Source organism: Saccopteryx bilineata, chromosome 2, assembly GCF_036850765.1.
Source record: "Saccopteryx bilineata isolate mSacBil1 chromosome 2, mSacBil1_pri_phased_curated, whole genome shotgun sequence".
Classification (NCBI taxonomy): Eukaryota; Metazoa; Chordata; class Mammalia; order Chiroptera; family Emballonuridae; genus Saccopteryx; species Saccopteryx bilineata.
In genome coordinates this window covers 391,833,223-391,855,436 of record NC_089491.1, presented here as the reverse complement: position 1 = coordinate 391,855,436, position 22,214 = coordinate 391,833,223, and the positions used below count along the sequence as shown (strand labels likewise).

General features: G+C 55.3%; 1 protein-coding gene across 1 annotated transcript; it reads left to right on the top strand.

Annotated features, from left to right (window-relative positions):
• Nucleotides 1–1,014: 1,014 nt before the first annotated feature.
• TRIM16 (tripartite motif containing 16) lies at nt 1,015–21,536 on the top strand. Its single transcript, XM_066264358.1, has 6 exons — nt 1,015–1,589; nt 7,438–7,533; nt 11,551–11,784; nt 14,853–15,018; nt 15,727–15,822; nt 20,442–21,536. Exons 1-6 carry the CDS (start codon nt 1,107–1,109, stop codon nt 21,023–21,025), a joined length of 1,659 nt encoding a protein of 552 aa, XP_066120455.1. The 5' UTR covers nt 1,015–1,106; the 3' UTR covers nt 21,026–21,536.
• The last annotated feature ends 678 nt before the right edge of the window (nt 21,537–22,214 follow it).

Sequence of the window (22,214 nt, the reverse complement as noted above, 5' to 3'; positions counted from 1 at the left end):
TGAACCATTCAAGCCATGGTTGTGGGAGGAGAAGAGAAAGAGAGAGAAAGAGGGAGGGGTGGAGAAGCAGACAGTCGCTTCTCCTGTGTGCCCTGACCAGGAAACGGACCCGAGACTTCTGCACGCCAGGCCAATGCTCTACCGCTGAGCCAACCGGCCAGAGCTAGCTTTTCTTTTCGATCTTAAATAAACGCTTGTTGCCTCTCAGTTTAGCCTTCTATTTTCAAGTTAACAAAACCAACCAGCCGTTGTATTTTGTTATGGCAGCCCGAGCAAACTCAGACAGCATGTCCAGGAACACCTTATGAAGGTGGCAAAAGGGCTATTTTTTGGCCAACAGCCCTCCTGGGACCCTAGGACACGACGTGCAGCCTGGAGGGTTGTCTGAGCGGACCTCTGTGTGGAAGGAGGCAGGTCCTTCCCTGACCCTCCTGCTCCACACTAAACACCCATCTGAAGCCCGTGTCCTGGAACATGCAAGCAGATGGCATGGAAAAGACCAGATTCAGAAACACATACCTTGTTCCTCACTGCCTCGTGTCCAGTTCCATGAGAGGGGTATGGATGAATGGCTACCCTATGGCTGAAGTCCTTACATTCTGGCTCTCTTTAAAAAATAAGCACACACACAGACACACACACACACACACCTCACACACTTTAGCCTGTCAAAACATGTAAAGGAAATAGAGGCTTTTTACAACAGAGCTCAGGAATTTCTAGTCCTTTCCGGAGACGCCACTGACACACACGGTCCTGGGCTAAGCCTATGGTGGACACATGGTTCACATAAGAATAGAAGTTTTGGACCAGGTCCGAGGAACGGCCCGAGCCTCTGGGGAGACATCCTGAGCGGCCGTCCCGAGTGTGTGATTAATCTAGCTGCCTCGTTACAGTGGCTGGCTGCCATCCAAGCCCGGAGCGGAGTAATGACTAGCTGAGCTTCCCCTGGGAGGGAGGAAACAGTTAAAATCTTGCAGCAGCTGTAGTCATCTAGGCGTGGTTCCCTCTTGTCAGACTCGGACTGGGACTCGTACCGGGGAGGGCGGCACAGATCCTGGGCCAAGGAGCAGCGGAAGGACAGGCGAGGCAGCAGAGCCTTCCAAATGGCTGAGTTGGGTCTGATGGCTCCGGGGCCACTGCCTGGGGTTACTGCTCACTCCCTGGTCACTCTCAGCCCAGACTTGGGGCCAGCCAGCCCAGCAGAAGAGGAGGACAAGGGCCCTCTGGAAAGCCCCCAAGGGGAGATCCAGGGACAGGGCACTGGCTCTGGTGGCGGAGGGGAGGAGGAGATCCTGTGTGACTTCTGCCTGGGGGCCAGCAAGGTGCCGGCGGTCAAGTCCTGTCTGACCTGCATGGTGAACTACTGTGAGGAGCACCTGCGGCCACACCAGGAGAACAGCAAACTGCACAGCCACCAGCTGACCGAGCCGGTAAGGGACAGGGACCTGCGCACCTGCCCTGCCCACCGCAGCCCGCTGGTGGCCTTCTGCCGCCCGGACCGGCAGTGCATCTGCCAGGAGTGTGCCCAGGGCGAGCACAAGGGCCACGCCTCCATCTCCCTGGATGTCGCCCGTAGGGACAAGGAGGTGAGTGCTGGGGTCCACCATCTGGGGGGAGGGGGGCTGGTGAGCGATGTGAGCCGTGCGCCCGGCGGGGCGAGGCTGCCGTCCCTTCTGTGCTCCGAGTTCACCTGAGAAGGACTTGATCCACGAGGGGCCTGGGCTGTTCGTCCCCCAGATGAAATATCAATTTCACTTGGCTTAGAACACTGAATTAGGTCACTCTGTCCCCATTTCGGTCCCCGCTGTCCCTGTCCTGTCTCTCCTGGCGCTGGTCTCTCCGCATGCTGGCTGGAGTCCTGCTCTCTCTCATGCAGCTTGTTTCGTGTTTGGGTGCGGGGCGCAGAAACCGTGGGGCTCGGGACGGCGATGCCTCCTTCTGTCTGGGTCTATCTGGCGCTTCATGAAGCGTACACCTTGGCAGAAGTTCAAGAGAAAAGAAGCAAACCTTTCTCTTCATATCTCTTCTTCCTTCTACCCCCAAACAACAACCCCGGGAGAAAGTGCCCACAGGTACGCGGGGGTGGGGTGAAACCCAAGACCTTGAAAAGCGCTAAGATTACAGAGACGTGGAAACTGACCTCCACGTGCAATGTCAGGGAGAGCCTGACTCAGGGAAAAGCTCAGTTCCCCATCAGATAGGGGTGTCCGGAGGCAGAAGAAAACACCGCGCGCAGAGCCTGTCATTTTATTCCCGAAGGACAGGACAGGGAACTGTTGCTAGAACAGCTTAGCGCCTAAAAGCGCAGAGCCTCGGGGACGTTCTTGGGAAGGCATCGAGCAACTTTCTACGCTTCGTGTCTCATCCCTGCACCCTCCACGCGCACTGTTCGTGTGCCTGGCGAGGAGGGGCGGTCGACTTCTGCCCCACGATCCTCACAGTCATGCTCCGGGCAGAGCTCTGTTTGCGCGGCACACAGGGGCAGACCCACCCAGACCCACCCCTGTCCCGTCTTCCGGGGCCGCCAAGGGAAGAGGCTGCTGGGAAATGTAGTTTAGTGGCCAGAGCCCCTCCTCCATGCCCATCTCGGCGGAGATTTCACCCAGCCTCAGTGGGAACTATTTGTGGAAAGCTCTGCGGTCCAGGAGCCCCATGAGTCACCATTTCCGACTCTGGAAGCCCCTTCGCCGGCGGTTTCTTCGTGTCTCCAGGGTCGGCAGGGACGGTGGCTCATTCCCCTGCTTTCCTAACCGCAGCGCAGAGGCGGCCTTGACCACAGATCACAGGGGAAAGCCCTGTGTCCCGAGGAAATGAATGTCCGCTGAGCCTTGCGGTGTGCTGCGTGCTTTCCGTGGGTTCCCGCAGCCAGTCCTCAAATAACTCGAGGGGTGGTGCTCTCTTTCTTGTATCTTCACCACGCGGGTCCGAACTCCTGCAGGCGACCAAGTCACACAGAGGAATGAACCCTGGGAAGCCACCTTACTGCGGGGATGCAAGAGAAGGACCCCAAAGTCATAGCATTAGAACCTTACTTATTTTTTTCTTTTTTCTCTTGGCACTGAAAACCTAACAAATATATAATAGAAACATTCCCTTTGGGTATAACATCTGAGTTTCATTATCCTTCATCAGATGAGTGATGCACGTAACACGTTGGAAAACAATCTCCAACAAGTACGCAATAGATTTGAGTCCACCCAGGAAAGGTCTCCGGTCCATCCCGGCACCCCGCCCCCCCCCAGGAAAGGTCTCCGGTCCATCCCGGCACCTCGTCCCCCACCTCAGCGGCAAATACCACCCTCTACACGCTCTTCCCTTTCCTTTAGGAAACGTTCTATGCCTGTGGGGCACAGACACGATCTGAATTTTAAACGTAGTGTAAACTGACGCAGTACAGAGACTTAGGGGGATCGTCCTTCTGGGCAGGAAGAGTTGTAAGGGCACGTGTGGAACCCCGAGTTCAGACATCCCCCCAAGGGAGAACAGGGAAGGTAAAATGAGGACACGGGGTCCCGGTCCTCGGGAAGGGTTCAGTGCTGACAAGCAATCACGGTTATAAATGTGGGGACGAGAACCCCAGACCCCCTGTTTCTGGTGACGGCTCCAGTTCCAACCTCTGCATTCTGGGGTCTGCCTACACGCCTTCTTGTCCTTTCTCCCCTGTGCCCTTGTTTTTCTTTTAGCTCAGAGGGTAAATTTGCTCTGTAAGTGGAAACCACACCATTGTTCGCTCTGCCAATCGCAGGAGCCAAAAGATCTCTTGCGAGGAGCCCTGCAGACGAGCCCAGGAGACACAGTACCTTGCTGAGGCGGCAGCTGCCACCAGGGTTATTTTGAAAGTTATATTGGACACGCTTAAGGCCCTAGAAGCCCAAAGTTCCCTTCAGCTGGCCCCAGCCTGCTGGCACGACTTGCTGAGTGAAGGTCACTTTGGACTGTGTTAAGGGCTAATGACCCGGGCAGGCGTGTTGCGCATGGCAGGGTCGGCCACGAGGACACAGAGTAGCCAAGATCCTGATCCGGTTCCTGGAGCGACTCAGTTCTCAGTTAACCCAGTGAGCCCCTTCTACAGCTCGCCCGGTCTCCCGCTGTGCTGTGTGGAGGGCGGACAATGCTGAGTTTGGGAGTCCTGGGTGTTCTTGGATTATTTGTTCTATTCTGCTGGACTCTTCCTAACGGGAATCTTAGAAGTTCCCAGGCCTTTTCCCATCTAAGAGCAGCTGGCCCTCTCTCTTCCCACCTTCTCTTTGTCTCAGGCTCGCTGCCATGGAAACGTGGGGAGGGGCACACAGGTGCACTGTAAAGTTTGCCCTCCTTAGCCCCGGCCGGTTGGCTCAGTGGTAGAGTGTTGGCCCGGTGTGCAACTGTTCCGGGTTCGAATCCCAGTCAGGCACACAAGAGAAGCGCCCATCTCCTTCTCTTCCCCTCCCCCTCCCCTTCTCCCTCTCTCTCTCTCTCTCTTCCCCTCCCACAGTCATGGCTCTATTGGTTCAAGCATATTGGCCCCAGTCACTGAGGATGGCTCCATGGAGCCTCTGCCTCAGGTGCTAAAAATAGCTTGGTTGCAAACATGGGCCCAGATGGGCAGAGCATCGGCCCCAGATGAGGGTCGCAGGGTGGATCCTGGTTGGGGTGCCTGTGGGAGTCTGTCTCTCTATCTCCCCTCCTCTCAGTTGGAAAAGAAGAAGAAATATTTACACTCCTTCTAATTGCTTTCCTGTTTGTTCTGACCCACAAAATGTACATGGTTCTTTCTTGTTTTCCCTCAAGCTTATCAAACGTCTTAGAGTGCTTCCTATGGGCTAAGTGTGAGGCTACACTGTTTATCCTCAGGGAGGGTGGGACTCTAATCAGGAGGCCAAGGCGCATTCCACCGCTCCCTGACATGCCACAGGCCTAGGGCCACACAACGGCCACGTAATCGCATGGGGGGAGTGGTGATGGTGGGGAGGCCAGGGCACAGTCCTTGCAGGAGGGGGCACTGCTCTGGGCCCTGTCCCAGACTTTGAAGCCATTAGTGACAGGCCATTACCTTCAATGTTGACACTGGTTCCTCTAAGTCCAGACCTGGCTCTGTCTCCATGTGGAACAAGAGCCAAATTTCTGAGAGGCACCGGCATTCGTGCGTCCTCAGGAAGCAGCTGACCAGCATTGTTCCCAGGCCGTCTGCTCGTGTCCAGAAAGTGGATGATTGGAGGCCACTCGGGAAAAGGATTTCTTCCGGAAATGTTGAGGAATGCCTTGGACTCAATATTATGTAACTTTTTTTTTCCCTTAAACATCCTGCCAGGCTGTTTGTCTTTCAAGAGCAGGGAGGGTGTCTTATTTAACTGGACTGGCATGTGGTGGGTTCTGACTAATGGGCCGAAGAATGAAGTCAGAGGCAAACCAAATAAATGCACACACTCCAGGAGGACCGACATCTCACGGTTGGGAGTACAAAGGAAGTGACAGCATCTGGAATTACCTTCCTCTTTCCTCATGCCCTCTGCTCTTCCTATTTGCACCTCGAAGCTGGTTCCCGGCCACTCAACTCTGGGCTGCCACCTTTGCCCGGTAGCTAGAAGCAAGACCAATCTTCCTGGCACATCCTCGTGGCTCTGCACCAGAGCAGACGCTAAATGATTGGACGAAGACTGCGTGGCCGGCAGCGGCGGGCCTTCAGACCCTGTCACGGTGCCTTCTGCATAGTTGTCCTGATGAGGGAGGCTGGGCTCTGTGCCCATCAGCATGGGGCTGTGCACACTCACTGAGGCCCCTGTTCACGCCTGAGATGTGGCCGGCTGGCACCCTGGGAAGCCCTGCAGCCAGAGTCTGAGCCGCCCCCACGTTTTACAGGAAGAAGAAGAACGGGAGGTACTGGTTTCCCAGAGTGGCCTCGCCTTTTATGGTAAACGGGAGTGACCTCCCTCGGGGGTGATTCACTCAGAGGAGCCTCGTCAGGTACTGCGTTCTCCTTTGATGGTGGCTTGCAGGCGGTGCAGAGCAGCCCCTCACGCGAGACTCCGTGGACTCTCTCCCTGTGGCTCCGGATCACGCCGGGGCTGACCGCTTCGCCACACACGCTCACATCTCTGGCCGTCGCCAGGGTGTTCTGTTGTGCCTGTCTCTGCCCGTAAACACGCAGTCCGTGTTTCCTTCCCCCACCTCTGCCCCAGGGCACTGTGTAAGCCTTTCAGATAGCTCAAGAGTCCACGGGGCCCCCCAAATAGGACGGACCCTCTGTCCCTCCCGCTCCGCCTCCACGCTGCTGGGCCTCGGGTCTCAGGTCCCGGGAGTGGGAGGTCACTGGGGTTCCCTCAGGTCTGCCACCGCTGCAGAGCCTGAGCAAACGTGTCTTGCCTTCTGCAGAGTGTCTCCTGCCTGCCCAGGCTTTCCTCACTGGGAGGCCTGGGACTCCCCCAAGCGGTCAGCGGGAGAAAGGAGAGACCTTTCATTTACAGCCTCTGCGTTCTTTAAAGGCATCATGACTCATGGCTATGCAGATGCAGCCTGTTAAAAAAGCAAAGTGTTTCTTTCTTTTTTTGTTGCTGTCTCATGTCCTTGTGGAAGCAGGACAGTGACCGGGGCCTCTGCTTTTGCAAAGGCATAGGTTTCATGCCCTGGCACGCTCTTTTTGGGCAGCATGTACTCAGGGAGGCCCAGCATGTACTCAGGAGGTGACAGTCAGGCTGGGCACTGGGGTCAGAGCAGCCAAGCCCGGGGTTCTCAGGCGGCAGGCATGTGTCTCGGCTGGTTTGCCGTGCCTGCCCCAGAGCGAACAGCCGTGGCAGTGACGATGACGTGGGCAATGGCATCTCTGGCGTGGATAGAGCGTGACGTCACGTGGAGTGTGACAAGGCACCAGCTACTGCCCAGTGTTGTTGTTACACACGCTCCCTCATTCAAGTCTCCTGATAACCACATGCACTCGGCACTTAGGCAATGTCCGCAATCCACAGGTGAAGGAACGGGAGTCTGGAGATGTTACGTGGGGTTTTTCTGAAGTCTCGGCTGCTAAGTCAGAAACCGGCGGCCTCCACCATCACGAGACCCCACGCCCACGCTCCCTGTTAGGTTATTCTGGGTCGGACGGCCTGAGCTCAACTCCGTCGCTGAACCGTGTGAACTTGGATAGGTGGCTTGATTTTATCATTCGTAAAATGGAGATGACGACCTTCACTTCATGTGGGTGTGGTCAGGGTGGGAGGAGGTAGTCCATGTCAACGCTCAAAATGATGGCAGCACAGCACAATGTCTGTGCTCCCCGAGCTTTAGCCAATCCGTGCTGAGATCAGTCCTGAGCGCGTGTGGTCGGCCTCGGAGAGCAGCTTCCCGGGTCAAACCCTCCTTCCCGCGGCAGGAAGTGGGAGCGCTGTTGCTGCTGGGACCTTCTGTGGGCACCGAACTCCTTCCCGCTTAACGCTGTTCTCTCTTCTCCTCTCCGTTCCTTAGGCTGAGCTGCGGGGGACCCAATTAGACCTGGAGCGGAAACTCAGGTTGAATGAAAACGCCATCGCCAGGCTCCAAGCCAACCATAAATCCGTGTTGGTAAGGCTGGTCTGGGTCACCTAACGGGCGTCAGTACACCTGGGTCCTGCTGTGGGCTCAGCAAGAGCACGCGGAGGCGGGGGCGTGGCACACGGGGATGCCCAGCCTCGGTGAGGTGGGGGGCGTGGCGCACGGGGATGCAGGCCCAGCCTCGGTGAGGTGGGGCGTGGCGCACGGGGATGCAGGCCCGGCGTCCGTGAGGCGGGGGCGTGGCACACGGGGATGCGGGCCAGGCCTCTGTGAGGCGGGGGCGTGGCGCACGGGGATGCGGGCCAGGCCTCCGTGAGGCAGGGCGTGGCACACGGGGATGCAGGCCCGGCCTCCGTGAGGCGGGGGCGTGGCACACCGGGATGCAGGCCCAGCCTCCGTGAGGCGGGGGCGTGGCGCACGGGGATGCAGGCCCAGCCTCTGTGTCCACGGGCTCCTTGCGATCTCTCAGCAAAGGAGAATTATAGGTACAGATACCGTTGGCCACGCCACTGGGTGGCCCAACCTTGCTGTTGGGATTTGCTATAAAATTGGTTTAAGGCTCAAAATTGGCAAGTGAGTTCCTTTTTTGGAATATAAAATAGAACCAAGATTAGGCTGTAATAACAGCCTTCTTATTTTTTACATTTATGTATGCTTTTTTACCAGGAGAAATGTGTGTAGGGGGTGGGGTGGGGGGAGGTGGGTCAGGTGGTGGTGGTGTTTAAATAGAGCTCCAGGAATTATACAAAATCTTGGCTCCTCCATCTGCATGTGAGTGTCACTGGTCCTGTGTCCTGGCAGCCAGGAAAGAGAGTTGAGAACTGCTAGACTAGGGAGTGATACTTGTCAAGGTCAATGGTGTGCCAGGCTACTTAGTTGTAGTCCCTCTGGCTTTCTGACCACTTTCCATGTGAACTCTAAGTAGATCCAAACAGTCCCACAAGTGCTTCTCACACTGGCAAACCAATAACCATCACTCAGAAGAAAACGTCAATACCTACACAATGGCAATGAATAGATAGCATCATCTTTGCACACCAAGAATGATTCTATCCCATCCATCCATCCATCCATCCACCGATCCATTCATCCATCCATCCATCCACCCACCCATCCACACATTCATCCACCCACCCATCCACCTATCCATCCATCCATCCCTATGTAATGCATGTATTCATTTCAACCTAATTCCCCCCTTCTTAGTGTTCACAACTAACTAACTACTAGAGGGTAAATGCCTCTTTCTTTCCCACGTCAACTTATGAAAAGAAGAAAAACAATTGCCCGTTAAAAGCCTTCCAGACCTTCACAGAGGGTTGATCTCCAGGCTTGGCACAAGCTGGAGAACCACACGGAACATCTTGCCTTTCCCTGATTCTTTCATCTTCAGACACTTTGATTGCGATGTAGCTCTTTCCATAATCTCATGGCAACCAGGGGATGCAATTCTCACAATGCCACCATGTACGGGGACATGAAGACAGAGAAGAGATCAGTCTTGTCTGGGCCCCCTGGATTGATGGAACAGGTGGACCCGGGATTGTTGCTCCCCCAACTTAAGAGTGAGTCAGTGCATTGACAGGCACATGCACCAGCCTCTTTAAACCATTGACCTTTGGTATCTTGATGTGTTGCTGGCCCCTCCTCTCCATGGCCTTTATTTGTCATCATCTGGGCAGTACGTCATATCCTGTCTACATTCCATTTGCACGGCCGGGAAGAGGAATTTCTCCACGGGAGGTTTAGGAATGCGAGGCTGCACCGAACAGCAGAAGAGTAAACCCACCGGTGTCATTGGAGGGCCCCTGCCCACCCCTCCTCCTCAGGAGGGCTCAGCGGAGGAGGAGGATGTGGACCCCGAGGTCTGTCCTCAGTGTCACGCCTCTGAGCGTCACGGTGTCCCGTTTCAGTGAAGAACCTACGTGCCATCAGTACGAGGAGTAGGTCGGTTCTGCTCCTTTCCCCAACACCCCGCACCGCAGCACGGACTTACAAACGAGCGTGTGCGCAGCGAGCAGGAAGGCAGGCAGGCATCCTGACCACGAGGGCGGATATTATGGAGTCTCTTTCTGGAGACAGAGCCAGAAGCCAGCTGTGTATCGCTAAAGACTAACCCAGCTTCTCAGCACCAAGAGAAATACATATTTTTTCTACTCATGGAATTATTCCTTTCCTTTTCTCGTAAAAACCCCCTTGCCCTCATCCTGTAATTGGGACACCATTGGGCATCTGCCCAAATGTGTGCTCTCTGAGCTGCAGTTCTTTCTGACTCCAAGTAAATGCTTGTTGCCTCAGAAGAAAGAGAAAAGATAGAGAATATATAAAATGAAGTCACTTGGCCTGACCTGTGGTGGCGCAGTGGCTAAAGCATCAACCTGGAACGCTGAGGTCACCCATTCGAAACCCTGGGTGACCTACTCCTCTCTCCCTAAAAATAAATAAGTAAAAAAAAAATTTAAATAAAGTCACAGCTACCAAGCGGCTAAAATGATGAACATCATGAAGGCTGAAGCGTGAGGGAAGACTCTGTTCTTGTCCTCACTCTCCTGGGAACTTAAGCTTTTTGAACTTCCCAGTTCTGTGTCCAGGCCTGCCTGTGCATCTGGGCACCCCAGGCCTCCAGATAACGCTCTGATGGCCTCCCTGAAGGACTCACCTATCCAGGCCACCTGACGTCCACATCGCATCCATTATACAGACCACTGGCAGGGACCCAATCTCCTGGGACCCATCCTCTAGACCAGTGGTTCCCAACCCCCGAGCCGCCGACCGTTACTGGTCCGTGGGCCATTTGGTACCGGTCCGGTCCGTAGAGAAAGAATAAATAACTTACATTATTTCCGTTTTATTTATATTTAAGTCTGAACGATGTTTTATTTTTAAAAAATGACCAGATTCCCTCTGTTACATCCGTCTAAGACTCACTCTTGACGCTTGTCTCGGTCACGTGATACATTTATCCGTCTCACCCTAAAGGCCGGTCCGTGAAAATATTTTCTGACATTAAACCAGTCCGTGGCTCAAAAAAGGTTGGGGACCGCTGCTCTAGACGACCTGGACCACCACCACCCAGACCGCCTAATATCCGACTGATAACCCTTCTGGACTAATTCTAGGGCTAATAGTTGTAGGACTAATTATTTGCAAGAGTGTCATATTTTTACTATATTTAAGGAACACTTACCACTAGTAAAAAAAAAAACACAAAACACCCAAACAAACAGGTTTTTACTATAAGAGCTGTCAGCATCAGTACTTAAGAACTACCCGAGAGAAGAGGAAACCATTGACAAGTTGGATGGGTATTGTGAACACGCTATCGACCGAAGGCGTGTATAAAGGCCGGTCCCCTGCGGAAGGGGGAAGGGTCGAGGAGTCCCCCACGCACAGGTGCCCTCATGCAAGCTCTGAAATTTACCACACTGGGATGGTTCTTACGTTTCGTTTGAACGCACCGTTCCATGCTGCTCATTGCTCACCCTGCCATGTGTGGGCACTGTGCTGACCACGCACACCCCCTAAACTCTCCCTGCCTGGTGGGACATCATCAGCTTAGACGTGCTTTTGGCTCTGACGGCCCCAGTGGGCGGTTTCCCCTGACACCTCGGGAGCTGACGCAGGCCGGGAATCTGTACAAGGAAACAAATGAGGCACTGAGCACAATGAATAGAACTATGAAGCACACCGAATGCTAGACCTGCCTGGTAGAAGAATGGATTTCAGAACCTCGAATAGCAGCCCAGCGGTGGGAGCTGGCAGGGGTTGCAGACCGATGGGATTCGCTGGCTCAGCCAGTGGAGGAGAGCTTACGTTGAGGATGGGTCAGTAAGTTACCGACATGCTGGGGAGTAAATCCCCCCCCCCCCCCCCCCCCGGGATCCAGGGTTCTCACGAGAATAAAAACTTCCTTTTACAACAGAACATTGCTCCTTAATTTAATAAGCTTATCAGGCTCACGTTTCTGTGTGTTGACCTTTGATGAGGACGTTGGACGCCTGCTAACAGGGTCTCTGCTGTCCTCCCCACCCCACCCCGCCCGGCCAGGTGTCCGTGTCCGAGGTGAAGATGGTCGCCGAGGAGCAGTTCGGGGAACTGCTGGCTGCCGTGCGGAAGGCCCAGGCCGACGTGATGCTCTTCCTGGAGGAAAAGGAGCAGGCCGCGCTGAGCCAGGCCAACGGCATCAAGACCCACCTGGAGCAGCGGAGCGCCGAGATGGAGCGGGGCCGGCAGGAGCTGGGCAGGATCGCCGCCATCAGCAACACCGTCCTGTTCCTGGAGGTGCGGGCCGGGGCGCGGGGGCGCGGGGGGGGGGGGCGAGGGGGTGAGGGGGGCGAGGGGGGTGAGGGGGGCAGGGGGGCGAGGGGGTGAGGGGGGCGCGGGGGCGTGGGGGCGAGGGGGGGGGCGAGGGGGGCAGGGGGGCGAGGGGGGCGAGGGGCCGAGGGGGGCGCGGGGGCGAGGGGGGCGAGGGGGAGGGGGGGGGCGAGGCGTCCGTGGGGACAGAGCCAGGCAGGGCTCGGTGCATTCAGCCGAGTCCAGGGGTCCAGGAGGAGGGCAGGAAGGGTAGGCAGGGAGGACTTCCCCAGCAGGAAGCCCGGGCCAGCTCCCCAGGAGGTGGGTATTCACGGGGCAGGAGGGGTTCCTGGAGGGCATGGATGCAGGTGCTGAGAGAGCACAGGTGGGTACTCACGGGGCAGGAGAGGTTCTGGAGAGCGTGGATGCAGGTGGAGGGGCTGAGAGAGCACAGGTGGGTACTCACGGGCGGGAGGGGTTCGGGAGGGCGTGGATGCAGGTGGAGGGGCTGAGAGAGCACAGGTGGGTACTCACGGGCGGGAGGGGTTCGGGAGGGCGTGGATGCAGGTGGAGGGGCTGAGAGAGCACAGGTGGGTACTCACGGGCGGGAGGGGTTCGGGAGGGCGTGGATGCAGGTGGAGGGGCTGAGAGAGCACAGGTGGGTACTCATGGGCGGGAGGGGTTCGGGAGGGCGTGGATGCAGGTGGAGGGGCTGAGAGAGCACAGGTGGGTACTCACGGGCGGGAGGGGTTCTGGAGAGCGTGGATGCAGGTGGAGGGGCTGAGAGAGCACAGGTGGGTACTCACGGGGCGGGAGGGGTTCGGGAGGGCGTGGATGCAGGTGGAAGGGCTGAGAGAGCACAGGTGGGTACTCACGGGCGGGAGGGGTTCGGGAGGGCGTGGATGCAGGTGGAGGGGCTGAGAGAGCACAGGTGGGTACTCACGGGGGGAAGGGGTTCGGGAGGGTGTGGATGCAGGTGGAGGGGCTGAGAGAGCACACAGACGGGGGTACAGTGCTTTCACAAACGAGGGGAGATGAGGGTGGCCGAGGGGAGATGAGGGTGGCCGGACGAGGCAATGTCTGGCTGTGAGACAAGTTAGCCCGTCACCAGGAAGGCACAGATCCAGAGGGGGTGGGGGTGGGCCCTCCGATCAGGGGGTGACGAACTAAGGTCAGTGCCCCTCGGAAACCACTCTGGACGGTGGTAAGGGGGAGCCCGGCAGGGCTGAGACTGCAGATCTGTTACCTGCGCTGGGGTGACTGAGGGAGGCCTGGCGGAGGAGATGAGATGCTCTGTTACAAGGCACCACTGTACACTAAGGCACATGCTGTGGGAGCTGGACCCGAGCTCCTGTCACCTTGCAGGGGAGGAACACACGTGGTTGGGCATCACACCTGTCACTTAATAGCTGAGTCGTTTTAAGCAAGCCACTTACCTTCTCTGGGTCTGAAATCCCTCATTCCTCAAACAATCAACTCAGGTGTAAGTAACTAGTTCCTTCCGATCGATCTGATATTCCCAAACGCAGATACTTTTTCTCGATTGCGTTTTTGAAAAAAGAAAATGCCCTTCTAGTTAACAACAAATATCAAGGAAAATCATCACCCCCACACAACCAGGGTTAAAATCTGCAATGCATGAGAAAGAGAAGCAAAGATAAAAATACTGACAGAATGTGTTTTGTTGTTGTTGTTAGCTCCTTGCTTTTCAAGAGCACAACATGAAGAAATATGAATAAAAATTGGCTTTCCATGTCAAGAGTCTCTCCAAAGAGTATATAAATATTTGTCTTTATTTTTCCTTTTATAATGTGACATTAAAATTTTAAAATGCACTAAATACATTGTAGCATAAGTTACCTTATTTATTTTGGTTAAAGACAATTTCCTTTTTCCCAGTTGGAAGGACATCATGTATTGGATAGCTTCTCCTTTCTTCAGCTGATTTAAAATGCTACTTTTATCACGTGTAGCACAATGTGCACATGGTTTTATAATGTTCATCTAGCTTTTTCTCTGTCAGCTCCTCCAGCCTGGCCTTCCCTTCTCTCCCGCTGAGCTGTCTAACCATTGTGGTTCAGCTGTTTTCATCACCAATTTTCATGTGGTAGCCAGTCCGCTCTTCAATGTGTCCACAGCGTTTGAGTTTTGACAATGTGTTACGTCTGAAAGCAACCTTTCCTGATCATCACATTGTTCGGAAGCATTAACTGGCCTAATGTGATTATCTATGTGGAAACACTCTTCGAACCTGTTTGTGCGTCCTGGGAGTCCCGCACCAGGCCCTCCCTTCCTTATTGTGGCTTGGGTGTAAATTATTATTACTATTTTTTTTTTTGTATTTTTCTGAAGCTGGAATCGGGGAGGTAGACAGACTCCCGCATGCGCCTGACCGGGATCCACCCGGCACGCCCACTAGGGGGCGATGCTCTGCCCATCTGGGGCGTCCTCTGTTGCAACCAGAGCCACTCTAGCATCTGAGGCAGAGGCCACAGAGCCATACTCAGTGCCTGGGCCAACTTTGCTCCAATGGAGCCTTGGCTGCGGGAGGGGAAGAGAGAGACAGAGAGGAAGGAGAGGGGGAGGGGTGGAGAAGCAGATGGGCGCCTTTCCTGTGTGCCCTGGCCGGGAATCAAACCTGGGACTTCTACATGCCAGGCCGACGCTCTACCACTGAGCCAACTGGCCAGGGCCTATTATTACTATTTTTAAAGAAAGCCCTGAGGGTGTGAGCATAGCAGGAATGTTACTTCCATCTGGGCTGTTGGAATAAAATGTGCTTTTTTTTTTTTCTTTCCTGTCTGGGCTGTGTGTATTGAAGCTGCCCACGGACATCTAGTATCTCTTGATTTTTAAAAGCCCACTTTCCCAGTTTTAAAAAAATAAATGCTTCTTATGTTGTTAGACCCTGAGGTGGGCACATCCCATGCTTTCTTTGTGGCGTGCACAGGACCACCCACCCACTTCACAGAGGCAGAGGGGACACACGGAGGAGAAGAGCCCCGTGTCAGAGACATAGAGACCAGGCACGGTCTGCCCTGTTTCCGTCCCCGCAGGAGTACAGCAGGTTTAAGAACACAGAGGACAGCGCCTCCCCCAGCGTCTACATAGGACTCAAGGACAAGCTCTCGGGCATCCGCAGGGTCATCACGGACTCCACGGGGCACCTCGTCCACTTGCTGCAGAGCTACAAGGACAAGCTCCAGGAGTGTGCAAAGGAAGGTGAGGGGCTGTCTGTGGCTGCGGTAGGTGTGTTTTTCCCCCGTGGCTGCTGGGACGGGGGTGGGGGGGGAGGGAGAGAGAACTCGGGGATCAGGGCAAAGTCAGGGGGACGGCTCATTTCCAAGGCCGTCCTTCAGCCCCACTGTGTTACTGATGGACACATCCTGACTTCTTTTTTACGGAGGAGACCCAGATACGCTGAGTTAGCCACAGCAGGCATTGGACTGGCCTCCCTACGTTCAGCTTCTCAGACTGCTGATGCCTATGTACTTTTTTTTTTTTGTATTTTTCCCAAATGAGAAGCGGGGAGGCAATCAGACAGATTCCCACATGAGCCCGACAGGGATCCACCCGGCATGTCCACCAGAGGGCGATGCTCTGCCCATCTGGGGCGTTGCTCTGCTGCAATCAGAGCCACTCTAGTGCCTGAGGCAGAGGCCATGGAGCCATCCTCAGAGCCGGGATCAACTTTGCTCCAATGGAGCCTTGTCTGAGGGAGGGGAAGAGAGAGACAGAGAGGAAGGAGAGGGGGAGGGGTGGAGAAGCAGATGGGCGCTTCTCCTGCGTGCCCTGGCAGGGAATCAAACCCAGGACGTCCACATGCCTGGCCATTGCTCTACCACTGAGCCAACTGGCCAGGGCCAAGACCTGTTCTTGATCCCCTGCACGCCTGGACGGGTGTGCATTCACCACCCTCTGATTTTCTAGAGGAGTATGACATCAGGACTCAAGTGTCAACTGTCATGGAGCGCAAGTACTGGACCTCAAAACCGGAGCCCAGCACCAGGCCACAGTTCCTCCAGTGTGAGTTTGAACAGCCTTCTCTTCCTTAGCCATTGCTGCCAGGACAGTGTTCGGCTGCAGCAGGAACACCACTTCTCAAATAGGTTTCCGGGTCTTGCCAGAGGCAGATGTAGCGGCGGGCACACCGAGCGCGTGCCCTGGGCCCTGACTTCTGAAGGCTCCCACAAAACCCCAATTTACATTTTTTTTTCTAATGACACCAAGTTTGGTTTCATGTGTAATTTTTAACATTTATAGTGCATAATATTTTTTATTTATTTAAGCAGATGGCTAACATGTATTTTTATTTTCACTGTCTCTCTCTCGTTTTTTTAAGGGGCCCTGTATTTTCTTCTGTGCCAGGGCCTCAACCGACCTTCGTCCGCCTCTGGTTCTTGCTGTCTTTAGTCTGTCTCTAAGCGGTACATGTGTGAAAAACTTAATTTAAAAATGAACTTTGCATTTTGGAACAACTTCAAACTTACAAAAACACTGCGGAAAACAGGACAGACATGTCCCCAGATAGTGTTCACCAGTTTCTCCAAATGTTAGCACTTCACGTGACTACAGCGCACTGGTCAAAATCAGGCGCTGAACGTTGTTGCTACCACGCTGTCCACTAATCTGCCAGGTTTAGTCAAGTGTCTCCAAGGGCTCTGGCCAGCGTCCTTCTCTTTTTTTTATTTTTAATTTTTTTTATTTTTCTGAAGCTGGAAACGGGGAGAGACAGTCAGACAGACTCCCGCATGCGCCTGACCAGGATCCACCTGGCACGCCCACCAGGGGCGTCGCTCTGCCGCGACCAGAGCCACTCTAGCGCCTGGGGCAGAGGCCAAGGAGCCATCCTTGCTCCAGTGGAGCCTTGGCTGCGGGAGGGGAAGAGAGAGACAGAGAGGAAGGAGGGGGTGGGGGTGGAGAAGCAAATGGGCGCTTCTCCTATGTGCCCTGGCCGGGAATTGAGCCCTGGTCCCCTGCACGCCAGGCTGATGCTCTACCGCTGAGCCAACCGGCCAGGGTCCAGCGTCCTTCTTTTTAGACTTCGAGTCTGATCCAGGATCACGGACGCTGCCGTGCCTCTGTGGTCTCCCCCGATCTGGGTCTCGTCTCTGACGTCTCTCGTTGTCTTCTGTGACCTTGGCTCTTTTATAGAGCTTGGCTGTTGCCAAATGGCTCCCTGTGAAGTCCGGCGTGGCCGGAATTGCATAGCCCCTTGTCCTGTCATGATGTGGTGTTGACCGGTCCGCCAGCATCATTATAAGCCCCATGTTTCCAAGCCGGACTTCGTTATGGTTAACAAGCTGGCGGGGTTTCATCTCCTCGTGGAGGACCATGCAGGTGCATGCCCAGGGCTCACTGTCCGGACCTTCGGCTAATGCATCTTTTCGGAGCATGCCACTGAGCTGTGCTCCTAGGCATTCGGGGGGCGGCCACTGGCGGACTCACCCCTGGACCCCTTGTCTCTGGTGATCACATGCAGCCTCAGGCTCTGACACCTGTCTCCCCCGTGTCTGCCACCACGCCCGCTTTTCCCAGGACAAGCTTTCCATTAGTCCTTCCTTCTTCCTGACAGAACACCTGTGTTTCACAGACAGAATTAATACAGGAAGCCAAATGTCTTTCACATGGACTAAGACCTCTTACCAAAGGAATTTGGAAAGCCCCAGGTTAAGCTGAGACAATTTAAAAATAAGCAGATTTATTTTTTTAATTTTAATTTTATTTTTTGTATTTTTCTGAAGTGTGAAGTGAGGAGGCAGTCAGACAGACTCTCGCATGCGCCCGACCGGGATCCACCCGGCACGCCCACCAGGGGGCGATGATCTGCCCATCTGGGGCGTCGCTCTGTTGCAACCAGAGCCATTCTAGCACCTGAGGCAGAGGCCACAGAGCCATCCTCAGTGCCCGGGCCATCCTTGCTCCAATGGAGCCTTGGCTGTGGGAGGGGAAGAGAGAGACAGACAGGAAGGAGAGGGGGAGGGGTGGAGAAGCAGATGGGTGCTTCTCCTGTGTGTCCTGGCCGGGAATCAAACTTGGGACTTATACACGCTGGGCCGATGTTCTACCCCTGAGCCAACCAGCCAGAGTTAAAATGAGCAGACTTAGACATACCCTTTAATGTTAATTCATTTGGCAAGTGTACACGGTGCATCTTCTCTGAGCGAGAACCCCAGCGTCCTTATAAGTAAGAAGGAAGACAAGCATGAACTGAACACCCGTGTAGATGGTCACACATTGTGACACATAGCACGACGTTTAAAAAGAGGCAGGGGTGGCCCTGGCCGGTTGGCTCAGCGGTAGAGCGTCGGCCTAGCGTGCGGAGGACCCGGGTTCGATTCCCGGCCAGGGCACACAGGAGAAGTGCCCATTTGCTTCTCCACCCCTCCGCCGCACTTTCCCTCTCTGTCTCTCTCTTCCCCTCCCGCAGCCAAGGCTCCGTTGGAGCAAGGATGGCCTGGGCACTGGGGATGGCTCTGTGGCCTCTGCCCCAGGCACTAGAGTGGCTCTGGTCGCAACATGGCGACGCCCAGGATGGGCAGAGCATCGCCCTCTGGTGGGCAGAGCGTCGCCCCTGGTGGGCGTGCCGGGTGGATCCCGGTCGGGCGCATGCGGGAGTCTGTCTGACTGTCTCTCCCTGTTTCCAGCTTCAGAAAAATGAAGAAAAAAAAAAAAAAAAAAAAAAAAAAGAGGCAGGGGTGGAGCGACTGAGGTCGGAGAGTCATAGGGAGCCTCTCTGAGGACATGGATGCTCAGCCGCAACTGGCAAGGACCGGTAGGAGCCACCCAGACTCAGGCTGGAGCCACGATGACACCGCAGGAGGAGCAGTCTGTGCTCAGGCTCTGGAGTGGGTTTGGGGTTGGCTGGGTGGGTCTGAGGTGAGGGGGCCATGGCGGTCAATGGGGAAAGGGCAGGGGTCAGGGCTGGAGACACAGGCAAGGAGCAGTCAGGCAGGGCCGTGTTGGTCCGGGCAAGAGGCCATTGCTCTGCTGTAAGGGCAAGGGGTACTATCAAAGGGCTGTAGGCTGGGCGACACGCCTCACCTAAATCCACACCGGAAACAGGCACCGTGGTTCCATCATGGGGAGGGTCCTGTCATGGTCCTGGGAGAGCAACATGTCCAGCAAGGAGCCTGTTGTCTTAGCCTGGTCAGGAAGAGTTGTGCTGTCTCAGCTGGGGGCAGGCAGTGCCCTGGAGAGCGGGTGGGGTGCGCAGGGCTTGCTGCTGCCTGGGTGTGTGAGGAGGGGCGGGGTGGGGACAAAAGAGATGGGGAAAATAAGCTGAGTGAGGCTGGAGCGACTGCGTGCGTGGAGGCGCTGTCGTTTTTCTGGGACTGGGAAGAAGAGATGAGTGGCGATTGTTCGAGAGTTTACCAGGCTGAATATTGGTCAGATATTAAAAAAAACAACAAAAAACCAAACCCCAAACAACGGATCGGATGTGGGTACGTGAGCGCCGGTGCCCCCAAACCCTTGCCAACACTGGATAGAGTGGTGCCTGGCTTTCAGCACAGAGTCGCTTGAATGAATGAACAAATGGATCTTATTTCTTGATTCGGCTCAGCAAATAACAGAGGAAATGCCAAACGTTTGACAAAGAAAGTAGAGGGACTTGTGACAAAGGGTCTGGGACCCCTTCCAGCATGTGTGTGTGTGTGTGGGGTGTCCCCAATAAGCAGTTCTCCACGGCACCAGGTGGGTGTGCTACAACTTGACTCAGTTCTGGCGTTACCTGCCCGTCCTCACCCCACTTCAGACGCCGGGCGAGTAGTAGGTCCTCAGGCTGCCCACGACTCTTGTCCGACCCGGCTATCAACAGGAGGTCCCCACGTCCCTGTCCCGGGGTGGATCACGTTGTTAGAGCGCCTCACAGAACTCAGAGAAACACTGCCTTCTGTGTACCAGTGTTTTTAAAGGGTGGGATAAAGGACACAGGTGGACAGCCGGACGCGGTCTGGGAAGGCCCTGAGCTCAGGAGCTCTTATCCCCACGGAGTCAGGGTCACCTCCCAGAGTGGACGTTCTTACCCACCTGGAAGCTCTCTGAATTCCCCCCGATGGGATTTTTCATGGAGCCTGCTCGCGGTGGCACAATGGCTCCTGATTCTATTGCCGGCCCCTCTTTTTTCTCTGGAGAAGTGGGGCTGAAATCTCCAAGCTCCCAATCACGGCTTGATCTTTCCGGTAAACAGCGCCCCACCTAGGAGTTGTCCAGGACCCCCCACCCACCCCTGCCAAAGTTGCCTTTTTAGAACAAAAGATGCTTCAGTCACCCAGGAAATTACAAGAGTTTCGAGAGTCCTGTGTCAGAAACTGGGATTCAGAGACCAAATATTAGAACAAAAGATGCTCCCTGTGTCCTTACCAGTTAGGAGATGACAAGAGTTGCATGAGTTCTGTGTCAGGAAACGGTGGGGACAGGGACAGAAGTGGGACTGTATTATTCTAAATGACGATACCACATTACGTTCTGTTTTCTGGCTTCCACGCCCCTGTATTTTCTTCCCCCCGGGGGGGGGGGGGACAGTGTCCTGGGTAAACAGAGAATAGAGAGGTCTGGATATTTTCTCAGACTTGGGAGGCTGGTCAGGTTGGAAACGTTCCGTGGGTTTCTGACCTACTGTTCCGACTTCCGTCTCTCCTCAGATGCTTGTGACATCACGCTGGACCCCGACACGGCGCACAGGTATCTCCGGCTGCAGGAAGACAACCGCAAGGTCACCAACACCACGCCGTGGGAGCACCCCTACCCGGACCTCCCCAGCCGGTTCCTGCACTGGCGGCAGGTGCTGGCCCAGCAGAGCCTGTACCTGCACCGGTACTACTTCGAGGTGGAGATCTCCGGGGCCGGCACGTACGTCGGCCTGACCTGCAAAGGCATCGACCGGAAGGGGGAGGAGCGCAACGGCTGCATCTCGGGAAACAGCTTCTCCTGGAGCCTCCAGTGGAACGGGAAGGAGTTCGCGGCCTGGCACAGCGACACGGAGACCCCGCTCAGCGCCGGCCCTTTCCGGAGGCTGGGCGTCTACGTCAACTTCCCGGGGGGGACGCTCTCCTTCTATGGGGTGCAGCCTGACGCCATGACCCTGGTTCACAAATTTGACTGCAAGTTTGCGGAGCCAGTCTACCCCGCCTTCTGGCTCTCCAAGAAGGAAAACGCCATCCGGATCGTGGATCTGGGAGAGGAGCCCGAGAAGCCGGCCTCGGCCGCGCCGGAGGCTGCCCCGTAGCCAGGGGCGGGGTCCACGTGCCAGACTTCACGCGCATGCGCTTTGAGGCTGACCTGGACACAGAAATCTCTGCCGGTGGCGGCTGGCTTTGGAAATCATGTGGGTCTGGGAATGGGGAGCCTCTGGTGTCCCCCTTTTGCTCCAGGCTATGCCATTCTCCATGGCTGTTAGCCATCTTCCGGTGAAAGACCCCCTTCGGGGATACTTGAGTCTCCTATCTTGGAGTCTCCTATCTGTCATGCTCCTGCCCTCCCAGGTGCACGGATGGCCCATTGGGCCTGGAATTGGTAACCAGGAATCTTCAGAGAGATTAAAAAAGAAATTACAGAGTAATCATAATAAATGACTAACTTGATTGCACATTTCCTGTGTCCCAGACAGTTTTGGAGTTTTCCCTGTGTCATTGTCCCATGTGACCCTCGTGTAGCCACATGCTATATAGAGATGTTCGCCTGAAACCTGTGTACTCTTATTGATCACTGTCGCCCCATTAAATTTCCAAAGAAAAGAAGCGGTCTCTCTATTCTTTTTTTTTTTGTATTTTTCTGAAGCTGGAAACGGGGAGAGACAGTCAGCCAGACTCCCGCATGTGCCTGACCAGGATCCACCCGGCATGCCCACCCTAGCACCTGAGGCAGAGGCCACAGAGCCATCCCCAGTGCCCGGGCCATCTTTGCTCCAATGGAGCCTTGGCTGCGGGAGGGGAAGAGAGAGACAGAGAGGAAGGAGAGGGGGAGGTGTGGAGAAGCAGATGGGCACTTCTCCTGTGTGCCCTGGCCGGGAATCGAACCCGGGACTCCTGCACGCCAGGCCGACGCTCTACCACTGAGCCAACCGGCCAGGGCCAGTCTATCTATTCTTTACGTTTGATTAACCCTCTTCTTGCCTTCCTAGAACTGAGATGACCAGCTCTTTCAGCATATACAGCAACTGCCTCCACCTCGGCAGGGCCAGGTTTAGGAGATTTACGGTAAAGCCCTGTTTCCTAGGAGGTCAGTACAAAAAGCCAGACTTCTACCGGCAGTTTCCTGGCAGTTTCCTTCCGGGAGAGATCAGCCTTCCATCCCTGGCAGAGGGTCACTTTTTCTTTCTCTGGGAGATGTGATCACAGAAAAGGCTCATTCGGGATCTGAATCAGCGTCTCCTGTTCCTCTGCGGTGGGGTGGGGTGGACCAGGGGCAGAGGAGGA

Coding starts and splice junctions, on each gene's coding strand:
- TRIM16 (XM_066264358.1), top strand. CDS start 1,107: ATGGCTGAGTTGGGTCTGATGGCTCCGGGGCCACTGCCTGGGGTTACT. Junction 15,019..15,726: donor CCAGGAGTGTGCAAAGGAAG/GTGAGGGGCTGT, acceptor CTGATTTTCTAG/AGGAGTATGACATCAGGACT. Junction 15,823..20,441: donor CAGGCCACAGTTCCTCCAGT/GTGAGTTTGAAC, acceptor GTCTCTCCTCAG/ATGCTTGTGACATCACGCTG.